General features: G+C 51.5%; 3 protein-coding genes across 6 annotated transcripts in view; 1 reads left to right on the top strand and 2 right to left on the bottom strand.

Annotated features, from left to right (window-relative positions):
• Positions 1 to 11,617, bottom strand: part of RFX5 (regulatory factor X5) — a 31,915-nt gene extending 20,298 nt beyond the window's left edge. Inside the window, exons 1-6 of one of the 4 annotated variants that reach the window (XM_040411884.1) lie at positions 11,415 to 11,616; positions 2,273 to 2,407; positions 1,678 to 1,711; positions 1,521 to 1,603; positions 670 to 789; positions 469 to 585 (exon numbers count right to left, since the gene is read on the bottom strand). In XM_040411884.1, coding sequence (XP_040267818.1) covers positions 469 to 585; positions 670 to 789; positions 1,521 to 1,603; positions 1,678 to 1,711; positions 2,273 to 2,388 — 470 coding nt within the window. In that variant the 5' untranslated portion in view covers positions 2,389 to 2,407; positions 11,415 to 11,616. Of the gene's footprint in view, positions 1 to 468; positions 586 to 669; positions 790 to 1,520; positions 1,604 to 1,677; positions 1,712 to 2,272; positions 2,408 to 11,212; positions 11,289 to 11,338 lie in introns of those variants that run through there. The other 3 variants (XM_040411885.1, XM_040411886.1, XM_040411887.1) reach the window with 3 other exon arrangements.
• LOC120981585 (sialidase-like) lies at positions 2,480 to 5,992 on the top strand. The gene is made up of 3 exons (XM_040411122.1): positions 2,480 to 2,487; positions 4,410 to 5,218; positions 5,249 to 5,992. Exons 1-3 carry the CDS (start codon positions 2,480 to 2,482, stop codon positions 5,875 to 5,877), a joined length of 1,446 nt encoding a protein of 481 aa, XP_040267056.1. The 3' UTR covers positions 5,878 to 5,992.
• Positions 11,618 to 15,268: 3,651 nt separating the features above from the next.
• On the bottom strand, positions 15,269 to 19,422 carry LOC120982024 (methanethiol oxidase-like). The gene is made up of 12 exons (XM_040411890.1): positions 19,112 to 19,422; positions 18,768 to 18,821; positions 18,573 to 18,685; positions 18,274 to 18,459; positions 18,081 to 18,201; positions 17,811 to 17,993; positions 17,530 to 17,711; positions 17,280 to 17,358; positions 17,034 to 17,155; positions 16,865 to 16,957; positions 16,011 to 16,129; positions 15,269 to 15,645 (listed from the first exon to the last, which is right to left on the bottom strand). Exons 1-12 carry the CDS (start codon positions 19,125 to 19,127, stop codon positions 15,483 to 15,485), a joined length of 1,431 nt encoding a protein of 476 aa, XP_040267824.1. The 5' UTR covers positions 19,128 to 19,422; the 3' UTR covers positions 15,269 to 15,482.
• Between the last annotated feature and the right edge of the window lie 282 nt (positions 19,423 to 19,704).

The raw sequence follows: 19,704 nt of genomic DNA, 5'->3' as shown, positions 1-19,704 counted from the left end.
TCTTATATTACACCCCACTCTATACAGTGACCGCTGCAGCCATGGATGTGATCCCCTGTACATTATCTGTCCTGTATCTATATAACCCCTTATATTACACCCCACTCTATACAGTGACCGCTGCAGCCATGGATGTGACCCCCGTACATTATCTGTCCTGTATCTATATATCCCCTTATATTACACCCCACTATATACAGTGACCGCTGCAGCCATGGATGTGACCCCCTGTACATTATCTGTCCTGTATCTATATATCCCCTTATATTACACCCCACTCTATACAGTGACCGCTGCAGCCATGGATGTGATCCCCCTGTACATTATCTGTCCTGTATCTATATAACCCCTTATATTACACCCCACTCTATACAGTGACCGCTGCAGCCATGGATGTGACCCCCGTACATTATCTGTCCTGTATCTATATATCACCAGTCTAGTGAGTACAGAACACATGAAGGATATTTGGACTGTCCTCTTCCTCCCAGCCTCCTGGCCTTGATATTAGGGAATATCTCTCGAATAATCTTCCCAAAGTTGGCCACACTGAGGGGTCTGCCGCACAGGTTGTCACAGTAACGCCTATGGTAAAAGGCAAAACGGTGGCCTGTGAAGCGGTGACAGTGGTGCGCAGTGATACCACCATGCAGCCAGCACCATACTCACTTGTAAGCGTCATACACGTCCTGTTTGGGTAAGCAGGTGTCAGTGTGTTCCTCCAGGTGATTGCGGATCCACGTGCACGCGTGCATATGTTCAGCGGTGGTCACGGAGCTCACGTCCAGGCTGCTCAGACACAAAAAGCCTATTACTGGCCGCATCACAACAGAAAATGCTGACATGCTGCAGTCTGGATTAGGGCCCTCAGAGACATAGGGTCCGTGAGCGGCATAGATCGTGCTCACGGGAGCGCACAGCATCATAGATTACAATGACGCTGTGCACGTCGGGGGGCCCCGAGGGCTATTTTCCTGCACTCACAAAATCATGAGTACAGGACAATAGCAGCGTGGCAGCCCGATGTGCACAGCGTCCTTGTAATCTATGATGCTGTGCGCTCCCGTGAGCACGATCTATGCCCCCTCACGGACCCTATGTCTCTGAGGCCATACGGTCCTGTGCAAGGGCCCTTACTAGGAGGAATGGACCGATAGTACTACTACCACCCCCATGTGCAGTAGTAAATGATTTGGGCTGGGTTGCTACTGCCTAAGTTGCACTGTTTTCTATGGGGTGTGTATGGTATTACTTAAAGGGGTTGTTCCTCCAGTGAGAATGTCTAGTAAGAGCGGAGTGGCGCCTAAGCCTGTGCGCCATTCATCTCAAGGGGACAGCTGGAGATGGCGAGGACTGTACTGGGCATCAACAGTGCTAGAGATGAACGGAGCAGCACCACACGTGATTGGACATGTATCCCCTACGTGCTGCCAGCCTGGATCTGCTGTAAAGGAATCCAGCTGCATCCATACTGGGAGGACTGGGATACGTATAAAGCTCTGCCCGCTCCCTGCTGGTACCTTTTCTCTGGGCCGCTGGGTCCTGGTGGAAGCTGCAGATACAGGTACAGTTTGTCATAATCTGACAACTTCTGAACGTCGCCCTGTAGAGAGAAGCAGGACGGTGGTCAGGGCTGTGACACCCACATGGAGGAGAGCCGAGGTGAGGACTACCTACCAGGATGCTGTCCACTTTACTCTGAACTGATTTCCTGAAAGAGAAGGCGACAAGAAGTAAACGTAAGCGAGACGGACTGAGGCAAGTATCAGGAGATACAGGACAATCACCCCGAGCATCCCTCAAAGTCTCGGGGAGATAAGGTCTTTGGTGGGATCTGAAGAAGGTGAATGCAGCACACAAACCTGAGATTATTGGGGACCCCGAGGAGTGGGAGAAGACTGAAGGGGGAGGAACACTTCTGCAGGGGCAGTATGGAGGGAACGTGTGACTGCAGCCGTCACCACAAACCCTCCGCATACTGCGCGCTCTCTGTTCATCTCCACTGAATGGGGGTCAACCTCTAGGTGAGGGGTCCCCAGCGCATAGAGGTGGTGTCAAGCGGTTCTGCAAAAAATCCGTCATGTGACCCTAGCCTTAGGGTGTCCATTTTCCCTGCTGGATTTTCTACATTTTACTAATAATCCTAATCCTTTTATGACACTAATCCCATACAGCAGGCGCCCGCGCAGACATTGTAAAGCAGGTGAACCCCAGAGGAGAGCGTCAGCTCGGGGGCCACACACAGCTGTAGAACAGGAGAGGAGCTGCTCACGAGATGCGGTTGCGCAGTTTCTGCAGGAGATTGCTGGGCTCGGTGTCTTCCTGGACGTCTCCAGCCGTCAGTCCTTCCTTCGTAGAAATGCTTTCATACAGCACGTCCTCGGCCATTCCCGCCGGTGTACAGGACCTGAGGAACACAAGGGGCGACATTCACACTGACATATCAGTGCCCGTCATCTGGTGCCGAGGGGCCTGACACATGAGACTGTAGTCTTACACATCACCAGTATACTACAGTCACTACCACACCCCAGTCACCAGTATACTACAGTCACTACTACACCCCAGTCACTACTACACCCCACAGTCACCAGTATACTACCGTCACTACTACACCCCACAGTCACCAGTATACTCCAGTCACTACCACACTACAGTCACCAGTATACTACAGTCACTACCACACCCCAGTCACCAGTATACTACAGTCACTACTACACCCCAGTCACTACTACACCCCACAGTCACCAGTATACCCAGTCACTACTACACCCCACAGTCACCAGTATACCCAGTCACTACCACACTACAGTCACCAGTATACTACAGTCACTACTACACCCCACAGTCACCAGTATACTCCAGTCACTACCACACTACAGTCACCAGTATACTACCGTCACTACTACACCCCACAGTCACCAGTATACTCCAGTCACTACCACAGTCACCAGTATACTACAGTCACTACCACACCCCAGTCACCAGTATACTACAGTCACTACTACACCCCAGGCACTACTACACCCCACAGTCACCAGTATACCCAGTCACTACTACACCCCACAGTCACCAGTATACTACCGTCACTACTACACCCCACAGTCACCAGTATACTCCAGTCACTACCACAGTCACCAGTATACTCCAGTCACTACCACAGTCACCAGTATACTACAGTCACTACTACACCCCACAGTCACCAGTATACTACAGTCACTACCACACTACAGTCACCAGTATACTACAGTCACTACCACACTACAGTCACCAGTATACTACAGTCACTACTACACCCCACAGTCACCAGTATACTACAGTCACTACTACACCCCACAGTCACCAGTATACTACAGTCACTACCACACTACAGTCACCAGTATACTACAGTCACTACTACACCCCACAGTCACCAGTATACTACAGTCACTACTACACCCCACAGTCACCAGTATACTACAGTCACTACCACACTACAGTCACCAGTACACCCCAGTCACTACTACACCCCACAGTCACCAGTATACTACAGTCATTACTACACCCCACAGTCACCAGTATACTACAGTCACTACTACACCCCACAGTCACCAGTATACTACAGTCACTACTACACCCCACAGTCACCAGTACACTACCGTCACTACTACACCCCAGTCACTACTACACCCCACAGTCACCAGTATACTACAGTCACTACTACACCCCACAGTCACCAGTACACTACCGTCACTACTACACCCCACAGTCACCAGTACACTACCGTCACTACTACACCCCAGTCACTACTACACCCCACAGTCACCAGTATACTACAGTCACTACCACACCCCACAGTCACCAGTATACTACAATCACTACCACACCCCACAGTCACCAGTATACTACAATCACTACCACACCCCACAGTCACCAGTATACCCCAGTCACTACCACACCCCACAGTCACCAGTATACTACAAACACTACCACATCCCACAGTCACCAGTATACTACAGTCACTACCACACTACAGTCACCAGTATACTACAGTCACTACCACACTACAGTCACCAGTATACCCAGTCACTACCACACTACAGTCACCAGTATACTACAGTCACCAGTATACTACAGTCACTACTACACCCCACAGTCACCAGTATACTACAGTCACTACCACACTATAGTCACCAGTATACTACAGTCACTACCACACTACAGTCACCAGTATACTACAGTCACTACCACACTACAGTCACCAGTATACTACAGTCACTACCACACTACAGTCACCAGTATACTACAGTCACTACTACACCCCACAGTCACCAGTATACTACAGTCACTACCACACTACAGTCACCAGTATACTACAGTCACTACCACACTACAGTCACCAGTATACTACAGTCACTACCACACTACAGTCACCAGTATACTACAGTCACTACCACACTACAGTCACCAGTATACCCCAGTCACTACCACACCCCACAGTCACCAGTATACCCCAGTCACTACTACACCCCACAGTCACCAGTATACTACAGTCACTACTACACCCCACAGTCACCAGTATACTACAGTCACTACTACACCCCACAGTCACCAGTATACTACAGTCACTACTACACCCCACAGTCACCAGTATACTACAGTCACTACTACACCCCACAGTCACCAGTATACTACAGTCACTACTACACCCCACAGTCACCAGTATACTACAGTCACTACCACACTACAGTCACCAGTACACCCCAGTCACTACTACACCCCACAGTCACCAGTATACTACAGTCACTACTACACCCCACAGTCACCAGTATACTACAGTCACTACTACACCCCACAGTCACCAGTATACTACAGTCACTACTACACCCCACAGTCACCAGTATACTACAGTCACTACTACACCCCACAGTCACCAGTATACTACAGTCACTACTACACCCCACAGTCACCAGTATACTACAGTCACTACTACACCCCACAGTCACCAGTATACTACAGTCACTACCACACTACAGTCACCAGTACACCCCAGTCACTACTACACCCCACAGTCACCAGTATACTACAGTCACTACTACACCCCACAGTCACCAGTATACTACAGTCACTACTACACCCCACAGTCACCAGTATACTACAGTCACTACTACACCCCACAGTCACCAGTACACTACTGTCACTACTACACCCCAGTCACTACTACACCCCACAGTCACCAGTATACTACAGTCACTACTACACCCCACAGTCACCAGTATACTACAGTCACTACTACACCCCACAGTCACCAGTATACTACAGTCACTACTACACCCCACAGTCACCAGTATACTACAGTCACTACTACACCCCACAGTCACCAGTATACTACAGTCACTACTACACCCCACAGTCACCAGTATACTACAGTCACTACTACACCCCACAGTCACCAGTACACTACCGTCACTACTACACCCCAGTCACTACTACACCCCACAGTCACCAGTATACTACAGTCACTACTACACCCCACAGTCACCAGTATACTACAGTCACTACTACACCCCACAGTCACCAGTATACTACAGTCACTACTACACCCCACAGTCACCAGTATACTACAGTCACTACTACACCCCACAGTCACCAGTATACTACAGTCACTACTACACCCCACAGTCACCAGTACACTACCGTCACTACTACACCCCAGTCACTACTACACCCCACAGTCACCAGTATACTACAGTCACTACCACACCCCACAGTCACCAGTATACCCCAGTCACTACCACACCCCACAGTCACCAGTATACCCCAGTCACCAGTATACTACAGTCACTACTACACCCCACAGTCACCAGTATACTCTGGTCGCTGTTTAGTTATTATTAGGTTGTTACCCTGTAGTATGGAGTATTCTGTCATTATTGGGGTGTATAGTCGTTATTGGGGGGTCCGGTCACTATTGGGGTGTTATCCTGTAGTACGGGGTGTTCGGGTTCGGTCTTTACTGGGGTGTTTGGTTACTATTGGAGTGTTTGCGTCACTATTGGGGGGTATGGACATTATTGGTGTGTTCAGGTCACTATTGGGGTGTTATCCTGTAGCACTGGGTGTTGGGGTCCAGTCACTATTGGGGGGGTACAGTCACTATTGGGGTCTTATCCTGTAGTGCAGGGTGTTCGGTCATTATTGGGGTGTTCAGTCACTATTGGGGGTCCGGTCAGTATTGGGGTGTTATCCTGTAGCACGGGGTGTTCGGGTTCGGTCATTACTGGGGTGTTCGGTCATTATTGGGGGGTCCAGTCAGTATTGGGGTCTTATCCTGTAGTATGGGTGTTCGGGTTCGGTCACTATTGGGGGGTCCGGTCAGTATTGGGTGTTCGGGTTCGGTCACTATTGGAGGGTCCGGTCAGTATTGGGGTGTTCGGTCACTATTGGGGGGTCCTGGTCAGTATTGGGGTCTTATCCTGTAGTATGGGGTGTTCGGGTTCAGTTACTATTGGGGGGTCCGGTCAGTATTGGGGTCTTGTCCTGTAGTGCAGGGTGTTCGGTCATTATTGGGGTGTTCAGTCACTATTTGGGGGTCCGGTCAGTATTGGGGTCTTATCCTGTAGTGCAGGGTGTTCGGGTTCAGTTACTATTGGGGGGTCCGGTCAGTATTGGGGTGTTCGGTCAGGACATTATTGGGGTGTTCGGGTTCGGTCACTATTGAGGGGTCCGGTCAGTATTGGGGTGCTCGGTTCGGTCATTATTGGGGGGGAATCCGGTCAGTATTGGGGGGTCCGGTCAGTATTGTGGTGTCATCCTGTAGTGCAGGGTGTTCGGTTCGGTCATTATTGGGGTGTTTAGTCACTATTGCGGGGTCCGGACAGTATTGGGGTCTTATCCTGTAGTGCAGGGTGTTCGGTTCGGTCAGTATTGGGGTGTTCAGTCACTATTGGGGGGTCTGGTCAGTATTGGGGTGTTCGGGTTTGGTCACGATTGAGGGGTCTGGTCAGTATTGGGGTGTTCGGTCCGGACATTATTGGGGTGTTCGGTCCGGACATTATTGGGGTGTTCGGTCCGGACATTATTGGGGTGTTCGGTCCGGACATTATTGGGGTGTTCGGTCCGGACATTATTGGGGTGTTCGGTCACTATTGGGGGGTTCGGTCAGTATTGGGGTGTTCGGTCCGGACATTATTGGGGTGTTCGGTCACTATTGGGGGGGTTCGGTCAGTATTGGGGTGTTCGGTCCGGACATTATTGGGGTGTTTAGTCACTATTGGGGGTTCGGTCAGTATTGGAGTGTTCGGTCACTATTGGGGGTCCGGTCAGTATTGGGGTGTTTGGTCACTATTGGGGGGTCCGGTCACTATTGGGGGTCCGGTCACTATTGGGGTGTTCGGTCAGTATTGGGGTGTTCGGTCAGTATTGGGGGGTCCGGTCACTATTGGGGTGTTCGGTTCGGTCAGTATTGGGGTGTTCGGTCACTATTGGGGGGTCCGATCAGTATTGGGGTGTTCTGTCACTATTGGGGGGTCCAATCAGTATTGGGGTGTTCTGTCACTATTGGGGGGTCCGGTCAGTATTGGGGTGTTCGGTTAGTATTGGGGTGTTCTGTCACTATTGGGGGGTCGGATCAGTATTGGGGTGTTCGGTCACTATTGGGGGGTCCGATCAGTATTGGGGTGTTCAGTCTGGATATTTTTGTTGTGTTGTCAGTATTGGGGTGTTCGGTCACTATTGGGGAGTCCGGTCAGTATTGGGGTGTTCGGTTCAGTCAGTATTGGGGTGTTCAGTCACTATTGAGGGGTTCGGTCAGTATTGGGGTGTTCGGTCACTATTGGGGGGTCCGATCAGTATTGGGGTGTTCTGTCACTATTGGGGGGTCCAATCAGTATTGGGGTGTTCTGTCACTATTGGGGGGTCCGGTCAGTATTGGGGTGTTCGGTTAGTATTGGGGTGTTCTGTCACTATTGGGGGGTCGGATCAGTATTGGGGTGTTCGGTCACTATTGGGGGGTCCGATCAGTATTGGGGTGTTCAGTCTGGATATTTTTGTGGTGTTGTCAGTATTGGGGTGTTCGGTCACTATTGGGGAGTCCGGTCAGTATTGGGGTGTTCGGTTCAGTCAGTATTGGGGTGTTCAGTCACTATTGAGGGGTTCGGTCAGTATTGGGGTGTTCGGTCACTATTGGGGGTCCGATCAGTATTGGGGTGTTCTGTCACTATTAGGGTATTCGGTTCAGTTAGTATTGGGGTGTTCTGTCACTATTGGGGGGTCCGGTCAGTATTGGGGTGTTCGGTTACTATTGGGAGATCCGGTTCGGTCAGTATTAGGGTGTTCTGTCACTATTGAGGGGTCCGGTCAGTATTGGGGTGTTCGGTCACTATTGAGGGGTTCGGTCAGTATTGAGGTGTTCTGTCACTATTGAGGGGTCCGGTCAGTATTGAGGTGTTCGGTCACTATTGAGGGGTCCGGTCAGTATTGAGGTGTTCTGTCACTATTGAGGGGTCCGGTCAGTATTGAGGTGTTCGGTCAGTATTGGGGTGTTCGGTTCGGTCACTATTGGGGGATCCGGTTCGGTCAGTATTGAGGTGTTCGGTCACTATTGAGGGGTCCGGTCAGTATTGAGGTGTTCTGTCACTATTGGGGGGTCCGGTCACTATTGAGGGGTCCGGTCAGTATTGGGGTGTTCGGTTCGGTCACTATTGGGGGATCCGGTTCGGTCAGTATTGAGGTGTTCGGTCACTATTGAGGGGTCCGGTCAGTATTGAGGTGTTCTGTCACTATTGAGGGGTCCGGTCAGTATTGAGGTGTTCGGTCACTATTGGGGGGTCCGGTCAGTATTGGGGTGTTCGGTCACTATTGGGGGGTCCGGTCAGTATTGGGGTGTTCGGTTCGGTCACTATTGGGGGATCCGGTTCGGTCAGTATTAGGGTGTTCTGTCACTATTGAGGGGTCCGGACATTATTGGGGTGTTCTGTCACTATTGAGGGGTCTGGTCAGTATTGGAGTGTTCGGTCACTATTGGGGGTCCGGTCAGTATTGGGGTGTTTGGTCACTATTGGGGGGTCCGGTCACTATTGGGGGTCCGGTCACTATTGGGGTGTTCGGTTATTATTGGGGTGTTCGGTTAGTATTGGGGGGTCTGGTCACTATTGGGGTGTTCGGTCACTATTGAGGGGTCCGGTCACTATTGGGGTGTTCGGTTCGGTCAGTATTGGGGTGTTCAGTCACTATTGAGGGGTCCGGTCAGTATTGGGGTGTTCGGTCACTATTGGGGGGTCCGATCAGTATTGGGGTGTTCTGTCACTATTGGGGGGTCCAATCAGTATTGGGGTGTTCTGTCACTATTGGGGGGTCCGGTCAGTATTGGGGTGTTCGGTTAGTATTGGGGTGTTCTGTCACTATTGGGGGGTCGGATCAGTATTGGGGTGTTCGGTCACTATTGGGGGGTCCGATCAGGATTGGGGTGTTCAGTCTGGACATTTTTGTGGTGTTGTCAGTATTGGGGTGTTCGGTCACTATTGGGGAGTCCGGTCAGTATTGGGGTGTTCGGTTCAGTCAGTATTGGGGTGTTCTGTCACTATTGGGGTATTCGGTTCGGTCAGTATTGGGGTGTTCAGTCACTATTGAGGGGTTCGGTCACTATTGGGGGGTCCGGTCAGTATTAGGGGGTCCGGTCACTATTGGGGTATTCGGTTCGGTCAGTATTGGGGTGTTCTGTCACTATTAGGGTATTCGGTTCGGTCAGTATTGGGGTGTTCTGTCACTATTGGGGGGTCCGGTCAGTATTGGGGTGTTCGGTCACTATTGGGGGATCCGGTTCGGTCAGTATTAGGGTGTTCTGTCACTATTGAGGGGTCCGGTCAGTATTGAGGTGTTCGGACACTATTGGGGGGTCCGGTCAGTATTGGGGTGTTTGGTTAGTATTGAGGGGTTCCGTCTGATCAGTATTGGGGTGTTCAGTTATTATTGGGGGGTCTGGACATTATTGGGGTGTTCGGTCAGTATTGGGGGGAACGGTCCGGTCACTATTGGGGGGTCCGGTCAGTATTGGGGCGTTCGGTCAGTATTGGGGGGTCCGGACACTATTGGGGTGTTCTGTTAGTATTGGGGTGTTCGGACAGTATTGGGGTGTTCGGACACTATTGGGGGGTTCGGTCAGTATTGGGGGGTTCGGTCAGTATTGGGGGGTTCGGTCACTATTGGGGGGTCTGGTCACTATTGAGGTGTTCGGTCCGGACATTATTGGGGTGTTCGGTCCGGTCACTATTGGGGTGTTCTGTTAGTATTGGGGTGTTCGGACACTATTGGGGGGTCCGGTCAGTATTGGGGTGTTTGGTTAGTATTAAAGGGTTCCGTCCGATCAGTATTGGGGTGTTCAGTTATTGGGGGGGTCCGGACATTATTGGGGTGTTCGGTCAGTATTGGGGTAATCGGTCCGGTCAGTATTGGGGGGTTCAGTCAGTATTGGGGTGTTTAGTCCGGTCAGTATTGGGGGGTCCGGTTAGTATTGGGGTGTTTAGTCCGGTCAGTATTGGGGTGTTCGGTCCGGACATTATTGGGGTGTTCGGTCAGTATTGGGGTAATCGGTCCGGTCAGTATTGGGGGGTTCAGTCAGTATTGGGGTGTTTAGTCCGGTCAGTATTGGGGGGTTCAGTCAGTATTGGGGTGTTTAGTCCGGTCAGTATTGGGGTGTTCGGTCCGGACATTATTGGGGGGTCCGGTCAGTATTGGGGGGTCCGGTCAGTATTGGGGGGTTTAGTCCGGTCAGTATTGGGGGGTTCAGTCAGTATTGGGGTGTTTAGTCCGGTCAGTATTGGGGTGTTTAGTCCGGACAGTATTGGGGGGTCCGGTCACTATTGGGGGGTTTAGTCCGGTCAGTATTGGGGGGTTCAGTCAGTATTGGGGTGTTTAGTCCGGTCAGTATTGGGGTGTTTAGTCCGGACAGTATTGGGGGGTCCGGTCAGTATTGGGGGGTCCGGTCACTATTGGGGGGTCCGGTCAGTATTGGGGGGTCCGGTCAGTATTGGGGGGTTCAGTCCAGACATTATTGGGGTGTTCGGTCAGTATTGGGGGGTCCGTTCCGGTCAGTATTGGGGGGGTCCGGTCACTATTGGGGGGTCCGGTCACTATTGGGGGGTGCCCTATTCTCGGGCTCAGGACTCGGGCGTCTCCCCACATGCGGTGTCTGCTATTACTCGGGTCACCCCGGCTCTGGGCGGGATATTGTTACCCGATGACCTCATCCTCAGTTATTTCACCCCCACGTGTCTCCGCCCACTCGTGACAGCCGCCTATCGCGATATGATAGCTTGAGCGGGTAACACCCGCTGCACGGGGATGCGGGGTCGGTAACGACCTGTGTGACTCGTCTCCGGGGGCCCGGACGTAACAACCCCGAGGACACGGCTGAGAATCCCCGGGAATCCACCTACCGCCGCCACGGGAGCCTCCGCCGAGTCCTTTTTTCTGATTGGCTGAGAGCGCCGCGTCTCTTCCCTCAGGCTGGATATTTCATTGGCCGCTGTGTCGAAACTTACCAGGAGACTGAAAAAACGGGAGTTTTCATTGGACGATGCTCCGACTCTGCTTAGTAACCTTAATGTGATTGGCTCGCGATGTTAGGCGCGCAAAAAGGGAGTGTGTTTTGTGTCACAACATTCAAGGTGGGTTGAGACGCAGTGGAGTAACGAGACCAGGCCCCTCCGGAAAGTGCTGTCGTCATGGGAGGGCGGGGCTTATAGAAAGTGTGACCATGCTGGGGGTTGTAGTCCCAGCTCCATGAGAGTAGCACGCTGGAGCCTGGTAGCTGCCTGCTGTGCTGACAGGTGGTCTGAGGATGTTGTGGCAGAGGAGCTGACAATCTACTTACTGTGGGCGCCCTGTAAGTATAGCGGTGTATGGCGGTATAGTGTGACGTATAGCGGTGTATGGCGGTATAGTGTGACCGTATAGTGGTGTATGGCGGTATAGTGTGACCGTATAGTGATATATAGCGGTATAGTGTGACCGTATAGTGGTATATAGCGGTATAGTGTGACCGTATAGTGATATATAGCGGTATAGTGTGACCGTATAGTGGTATAGTGTGACCGTATAGTGGTATATAGCGGTATAGTGTGACCGTATAGTGATATATAGCGGTATAGTGTGACCGTATAGTGGTATAGTGTGACCGTATAGTGGTATATAGCGGTATAGTGTGACCGTATAGTGGTATAGTGTGACCGTATAGTGGTATATAGCGGTATAGTGTGACCGTATAGTGATATATAGCGGTATAGTGTGACCGTATAGTGGTATAGTGTGACCGTATAGTGGTATATAGCGGTATAGTGTGACCGTATAGTGATATATAGCGGTATAGTGTGACCGTATAGTGGTATAGTGTGACCGTATAGTGGTATATAGCGGTATAGTGTGACCGTATAGTGATATATAGCGGTATAGTGTGACCGTATAGTGGTATAGTGTGACCGTATAGTGGTGTATGGCGGTATAGTGTGACCGTATAGTGGTGTATGGCGGTATAGTGTGACCGTATAGTGGTGTATGGCGGTATAGTGTGACCGTATAGTGGTGTATGGCGGTATAGTGTGACCGTATAGTGATATATAGCGGTATAGTGTGACCGTATAGTGGTGTATGGCGGTATAGTGTGACCGTATAGTGGTATAGTGTGACCGTATAGTGGTATAGTGTGACCGTATAGTGGTGTATGGCGGTATAGTGTGACCGTATAGTGGTATATAGCGGTATAGTGTGACCGTATGGCGGTATAGTGTGACCGTATAGTGGTGTATGGCGGTATAGTGTGACCGTGTAGCGGTGTATGGCGGTATAGTGTGACCGTGTAGCGGTGTATGGCGGTATAGTGTGACCGTGTAGCGGTGTATGGCGGTATAGTGTGACCGTGTAGCGGTGTATGGCGGTATAGTGTGACCGTGTAGCGGTGTATGGCGGTATAGTGTGACCGTATAGCGGTGTATGGCGGTATAGTGTGACCATATAGCGGTGTATGGCGGTATAGTGTGACCGTATGGCGGTATAGTGTGACCGTATAGCGGTGTATGGCGGTATAGTGTGACCATATAGCGGTGTATGGCGGTATAGTGTGACCGTATAGCGGTGTATGGCGGTATAGTGTGACCGTATAGCGGTGTATGGCGGTATAGTGTGACCGTATGGCGGTATAGTGTGACCGTATAGTGGTGTATGGCGGTATAGTGTGACCGTATAGTGGTGTATGGCGGTATAGTGTGACCGTATAGTGGTATAGTGTGACCGTATAGTGGTGTATGGCGGTATAGTGTGACCGTATAGTGGTATATAGCGGTATAGTGTGACCGTATGGCGGTATAGTGTGACCGTATAGTGGTGTATGGCGGTATAGTGTGACCGTGTAGCGGTGTATGGCGGTATAGTGTGACCGTGTAGCGGTGTATGGCGGTATAGTGTGACCGTATAGCGGTGTATGGCGGTATAGTGTGACCGTATAGCGGTGTATGGCGGTATAGTGTGACCGTATAGCGGTGTATGGGCGGTATAGTGTGACCGTATAGCGGTGTATGGCGGTATAGTGTGACCGTATAGCGGTGTATGGCGGTATAGTGTGACCGTATAGCGGTGTATGGCGGTATAGTGTGACCGTATAGCGGTGTATGGCGGTATAGTGTGATCGTATAGCGGTGTATGGCGGTATAGTGTGACCGTATAGCGGTGTATGGCGGTATAGTGTGACCGTATAGCGGTGTATGGCGGTATAGTGTGACCGTATAGCGGTGTATGGCGGTATAGTGTGACCGTATAGCGGTGTATGGCGGTATAGTGTGACCGTATAGCGGTGTATGGCGGTATAGTGTGACCGTATGGCGGTATAGTGTGACCGTATAGCGGTGTATGGCGGTATAGTGTGACCGTATAGCGGTGTATATGGCGGTATAGTGTGACTGTATGGCGGTATAGTGTGACCGTATGGCGGTACCATAGCGTGACCGAATGGCGGTACCGTAGCGTGACCGTATGGCGGTACCGTAGCGTGACCGTACGGCGGTACCATAGCGTGACCGTACGGCGGTACCATAGCGTGACCGTACGGCGGTACCATAGCGTGACCGTATGGCTGTACCATAGCGTGACCGTATGGCTGTACCATAGCGTGACCGTATGGCGGTACCATAGCGTGACCGTGAATAGTGATTGATGGACCGGATCCCGCCAAGTGCCCGACGTCGGTGTCTGATCGTAAGGTTACCCCATGTTGAGTTCCGAGATCTTTAATCTCTATGGGCAGCGTAATAGCGGCTCCGATCCCCGCCCAGCGTTATTCCTGTCTGTCACCGGAAATGGTGGAAGAATTCCAATGTAGTCGCCCCTCCTGACCCCTGGGGTTACCTTGGAGGGTGTCGGGCGCTGTTAGCTGCCGTCCCTCGGAGGGTGTCGGGCGCTGTTAGCTGCCGTCCCTCGGAGGGTGTCGGGCGCTGTTAGCTGCCGTCCCTCGGAGGGTGTCGGGCGCTGTTAGCTGCCGTCCCTCGGAGGGTGTCGGGCGCTGTTAGCTGCCGTCCCTCGGAGGGTGTTTTTTGCGGTTCCCTAATGTGCAAATTCAGAAGAGGCACGGTATTAACCCCTTAACACATACGTGGCGGGTGCCGACTGTATCATACAGCAATCACCTGCCCGCAATTATGAGGAGAGGCAATCACGTCGCCCCCATCATTTAACCCCTCAGGTGCTGCAATCAGCATGGAGTCGCAGGGCTCCAATCGGTTGCCATGGCAGCCTGGACGCTGCTGAAGCCATGGCAATCTCCATGCTGAGCTGTGCACGAGGCAGAGCTCAGCAGGGACTGTGTAAAAATCCTATTCACCCCAATACAGCTCTATTAGGGTGAACAGGACACGGGTTCTAGCCCCCTAAGGGGGCTAATAGTTCTTAAAAAAAAATAAAAAAATTTACATATAAAAATATATAAATAATCGGAAAAAAATGAACATATTGGGTATCGCCACATCTGAAAATGTCTGAACTATTAAAATGTATAAAAATAATATTCCAGTGCAGTGAACGCCATAACGGAAAAAAATATCCCTCCCAAAAATTTAATAATTATGTTCAAAATGGCGCCATTTAAAACTACAGTTCATTACGGAGAAACAAGCCCCTGTGGACGCAAATATACAAACGGTATGGGTGTCAGAAAACGGCCAAGCCAAGAAAATATCTATTTTATTTTTTTGTTTTTTCAAAGATTTTTATTTTCAAGTAACAAAATAAAAACGACCCCAGTTTGTCATCGATGTGGTCCGGACGTCGGAACAGAAAACCGCAAAAGTTATGGCTGTTGGAAGGTAGGGTGGAAAAAACGAGAAATAAGAAAGCGACTTCAGCCTCGTATTTTATTGGATGTAATCCCACCGGGCCCCCACGAGTAGACTGAGGGCCCCTCAGTAGAGTATCTGGCACTAGGCTCCTCCTAATTAGAAGCAGTGACCCGTCATCGGCCGCTACACCCAGATGTCGGAGGTGCAGTCTCCTCCAGGGTACCTGGGCTCATGGACAAGCACCGGCCCATGTGGCTCCTTCACAAAATCTACCAGGAAATCAGGGTTCACCTTGAGCCCGCCGTCCGCGGTGTCCACATCGACCCGCAGCATGACACAGCCGTCCCTAGAGGAGAAGAGACGTCAGTCGTGGCCCAGAGGGGCCACACATCAATTACACATTAAGCCTCCCCCACTCTGAGATCATTGTACAGGGATCTGGGCGCGAGGGCAGCGCCACTTCATGGACAAATAATGTGTAAAATCCCAGCTGCCAGACATGATCCCGTTCTCACCAGTATCCTGTGTCACCCCAGTATCACCAGTATCCAGTGTCACCAGTATCTGGGATCAGGCCTCCAGATTCTTATTAGTAACTCAATCTCCTCCAAATATCTAATCGGATCCCACAGAACTGGACGAGACCAGACGCTGATCTCAGGAGACAAGATGGCTGACCTCGGGGGGCGCCACGTGCCGATCATTTCTTACCGGATCATGTCGGGGTAGAACTGCTTGTCCCAGGCGCTGTACAGAGACGTGGTCACATAGAGCCTCCTCCCGTCCAGGCTGAGCTGGATCATCTGGGGGCCCCCGGGGACCCTCCTCCCCTATAAGACACACAGGACAGGAGATAATAGTATGGTGATATGGGGCCCTCCTCCCCTGTGAGACACACAGGACAGGAGATGATAGTGAGGAGACATGGTCATATGGGGCCCTCCTCCCCTAGAAGACACACAGGACAGGAGATGATAGTGAGGAGACATGGTCATATGGGGCCCTCCTCCCCTAGAAGACACACAGGACAGGAGATGATAGTATGGTGATACGGGGCCCTCCTCCCCTAGAAGACACACAGGACAGAAGAAGATAGTGAGGAGACATGGTCATATGGGGCCCTCCTCCCCTAGAAGACACACAGGACAGGAGTGATAGTATGGTGATATGGGGCCCTCCTCCCCTAGAAGACACATAGGACACAGAAGATGATAGTGAGGAGACATGGTCATATGGGGCCCTCCTCCCCTATAAGACACATAGGACACAGAAGATGATAGTGAGGAGACATGGTAGTATGGGGCCCTCCTTCCCTAGAAGACACATAGGACACAGAAGATGATAGTGAGGAGACATGGTCATATGGGGCCATCCTCCCCTAGAAGACACATAGGACACAGAAGAAGATAGTGAGGAGACATGGTCATATGGGGCCCTCCTCCCCTAGAAGAAACACAGGACATGAGTGATAGTATGGGGCTCCGGGCCCCTCTTCCTCTATAAGACGCACGGATCATGTCCTGGATCTCATCCGTGCTTTCTCCGGCATGGATTTCTGTTCTCACCTTTATAAGTAATGGATCCGGTGGGGCGTGCAGCTCATTGTCTTCCACAACGGTCACTGGACCCCCCTTCACAATGCAGCCCCCTATAAATACCTGTATGGAAGAGGCACATGATCAGGGGGCACTAGTCTGGGCGTATGTACTAGGCCCTCGCTAGGTGGCCACATACCTGTCCCACCATTCTGGGGTGACGGATGTTGGTGATGTCGTACTGCCTGACGTCTCCATGAAGCCAGTTGTTGAAGTAGAGGAAGCGATCATCCAGTGAAATCACAATGTCTGAGATGAACCCTGGTAGGTCAAAGAGAAAGCTTGAGGGCCCCAAAACCTCAGGTTGTGTAATAGAGCCAGAGATTGAGCGGACGAGGACCGAGATGAGCGAGGATCCCTACAACAAGCAAGAACACTGGCTTACCTGGCATTTCCGGTAATATCCATCCTTCCACCTTCTTACTTCTGACCTGGATGACCTTCTCGGTCTTCCACTGTCCACCCTGTGACCAGAGAAGACAACATGTGAGATCCACTGTGGTCACAGACAACATGACTGAGAGGACTGAAGCTCCAGAGAAGACCATGAGGAGCCTGAAGACCTCAAGAAAGGACATTGTAGAGAAGAGCTTGTCGTATGCCACCAGAAGTGACCCCTGTTTGGGGCTCCTCACCTCTGTCTTATAAATCCGAAGTACTGAACTGCTGAGAGCACAACACATCAAGGCCTGGTCCGAATCTGGATTATGTAAGAACCGGATACCAAGAGGTACTTGTCCGTCCTCCCCGAGATCCAGGCTCTGTATACGGGTGTGCTTGGTCCAGTCCCATACATGTAACCGGCGGCCGTAGTGTCCTGGAATGAAAACCTAATTTAGGCCCAAGTCACCCACAGCACATAGGGAAGGCAGTGGATAGAAGAGGTTTGGTTAGTAGTGGTCACCCTTCATCTTACCAGCTTGGACATCTTCAATTCTGAAGCCTTTACTAAACACCCTTGGGGCTCCCCACTCGGTGCTGATCATGACGTTGTGCCGCGGTTGGTACCAGAAGTCGTAGCCGAATGGTGCCGCTTGTCCTTCTGCCTCCCAGTTCCCCTTCACTTCGAACGTCTCGCCATCCAGCAAAACAAAGCCTCCTGAGATGTGGAGCAGAAGTTACTGGAGCAGTCCAATGTATTATAGGCCAGCACTCAGATCGCGGTAACATTAGGGGGCACTCTCACCTTTGCCATTCCCTTCAGGGTCTCCCATAGCACTGATCATGATCTCCCCGCAGCCCAGGCAGTGCGAGGTGTGCAGGTTCCCCAGGCCGCACTTCTTCTTCACATCTTCAGCTTCCACAACCTGTAGAGCGGACACATAATGGTCAGCACCCAGGAGACACAGAAAAACTCGACAACCTCAGGTGGTACCCACCTTGTGCAGACAAGGGGCTCGTGGGTCAGTGCCCACATCTACCACGTAGACCCTGGAGGATATGAGACAGGGCAAGATCAGCTTGTTCCTCACTTTAGAAGGGTCCCCAAAGCAACTGCTGCAGGTGTTCCAGCCCGAGTGGTGCAGCTCATCGTCCAGGTGGGGCATCGGCAGACGGTGAATGACCTGGAAAATGGAGAACGAATCACCTGCGCTCCCCGAGGAGAACCTACACTCACCCACAGAGCTCACACTCTGATGCATCATGAGCCCCTAGTGATAGACCACATAGATGATACCTGGCAGTACTGCAGAGACTCGGGGCTTACATCCACAGTGGCCAAGTAGTCCGGCTGCTTAATCCCGGTGCAGCGATAGACACACGGCACATACATGATCTCCTCTGGTGGACCTGCACATAGATGGACCTGTCAGACGAGCTGCGCGGCAGTATGGGGGGTTCTGGGGAGAGCACCCCAATAACAGCATCCTACCTTTCATGGCTTCCGAGGGGGATCTGAATCCTGGTCCACAGCGTCTGCATCCAGCTGAAGAGTGAAGAGATAGAAGTGACGCTCCTCAGAGCCAGGAAGACCCCTGAGTGCCGGCCCCCCAGAATGAGCACCTACATCAGTACTTACACCACGGAAACACCAAGAAACCACAACTCTGCCAGACAGAATATGAAGGAGATCGCCATCTGCCCCCAAAGTGTAAACTCATCCTCACAATAACACTACACACTGAAGAACTACAACCCCCAGCATGGCAGGCTTCTAGGATAGCCAGACACTGGGAGGACTGGGGGTCACACTTTACCCTGGAGTGGGTCACTCACCTGAGGTCTTACTCATGGTGTGGTCGCCTCCTGCTCTCCCCAGCAGTGCCTCCGTCTGATCTGATAGTCTAGGCACAGTGCCCGTAACACACCCGGATTATAGCCGCACCTCGGAGCGGGCGAGGGTAAGCTCTGAGAGGAATGGGGCCCCTGCCCCCAATACATGTGTGCCAGGTCCTCTAAGTAACCCCCCACATATCACACCCAGTGCTACAGACCTACTACACCCAGTGCTACAGACCTACTACACCCAGTGCTACAGACCTACTACACCCAGTGCTACAGACCTACTACACCCAGTGCTACAGACGTACTACACCCAGTGCTACAGACGTACTACACCCAGTGCTACAGACGTACTACACCCAGTGCTACAGACGTACTACACCCAGTGCTACAGACCTACTACTTCCTGACCAATCCCTTAGCACTGCACAACCTCTTTAAGACCAGGTATGTTATCCTGGGCATTACTTGCAGTGTTGCTCACAATCATATGAATCACTTAAAGGGAAAGTCCTCCTATTGTGTAGGTAGGTACTAGTTTAGCAGGTGACCATCTGGGACGTGACTGCTTGTAACCATCTGCTGCA

This window comes from Bufo bufo, chromosome 11 (assembly GCF_905171765.1).
Source record: "Bufo bufo chromosome 11, aBufBuf1.1, whole genome shotgun sequence".
NCBI lineage: Eukaryota > Metazoa > Chordata > Amphibia > Anura > Bufonidae > Bufo > Bufo bufo.
This window is presented reverse-complemented; position numbering and strand designations above follow the sequence as displayed.

Excerpts from the sequence above, each read along its gene's own strand:
- LOC120981585 (XM_040411122.1), top strand. Across the intron at positions 5,219-5,248 it reads ACTACACCCCACAGTCACCA|TCACCAGTATACTACAGTCA; the intron begins GTATACTACAGT and ends TACACCCCACAG.
- LOC120982024 (XM_040411890.1), bottom strand. Across the intron at positions 18,202-18,273 it reads GAGCCCCTTGTCTGCACAAG|GTTGTGGAAGCTGAAGATGT; the intron begins GTGGGTACCACC and ends TCCGCTCTACAG. Across the intron at positions 16,958-17,033 it reads ACCCCAGAATGGTGGGACAG|GTATTTATAGGGGGCTGCAT; the intron begins GTATGTGGCCAC and ends TCTTCCATACAG.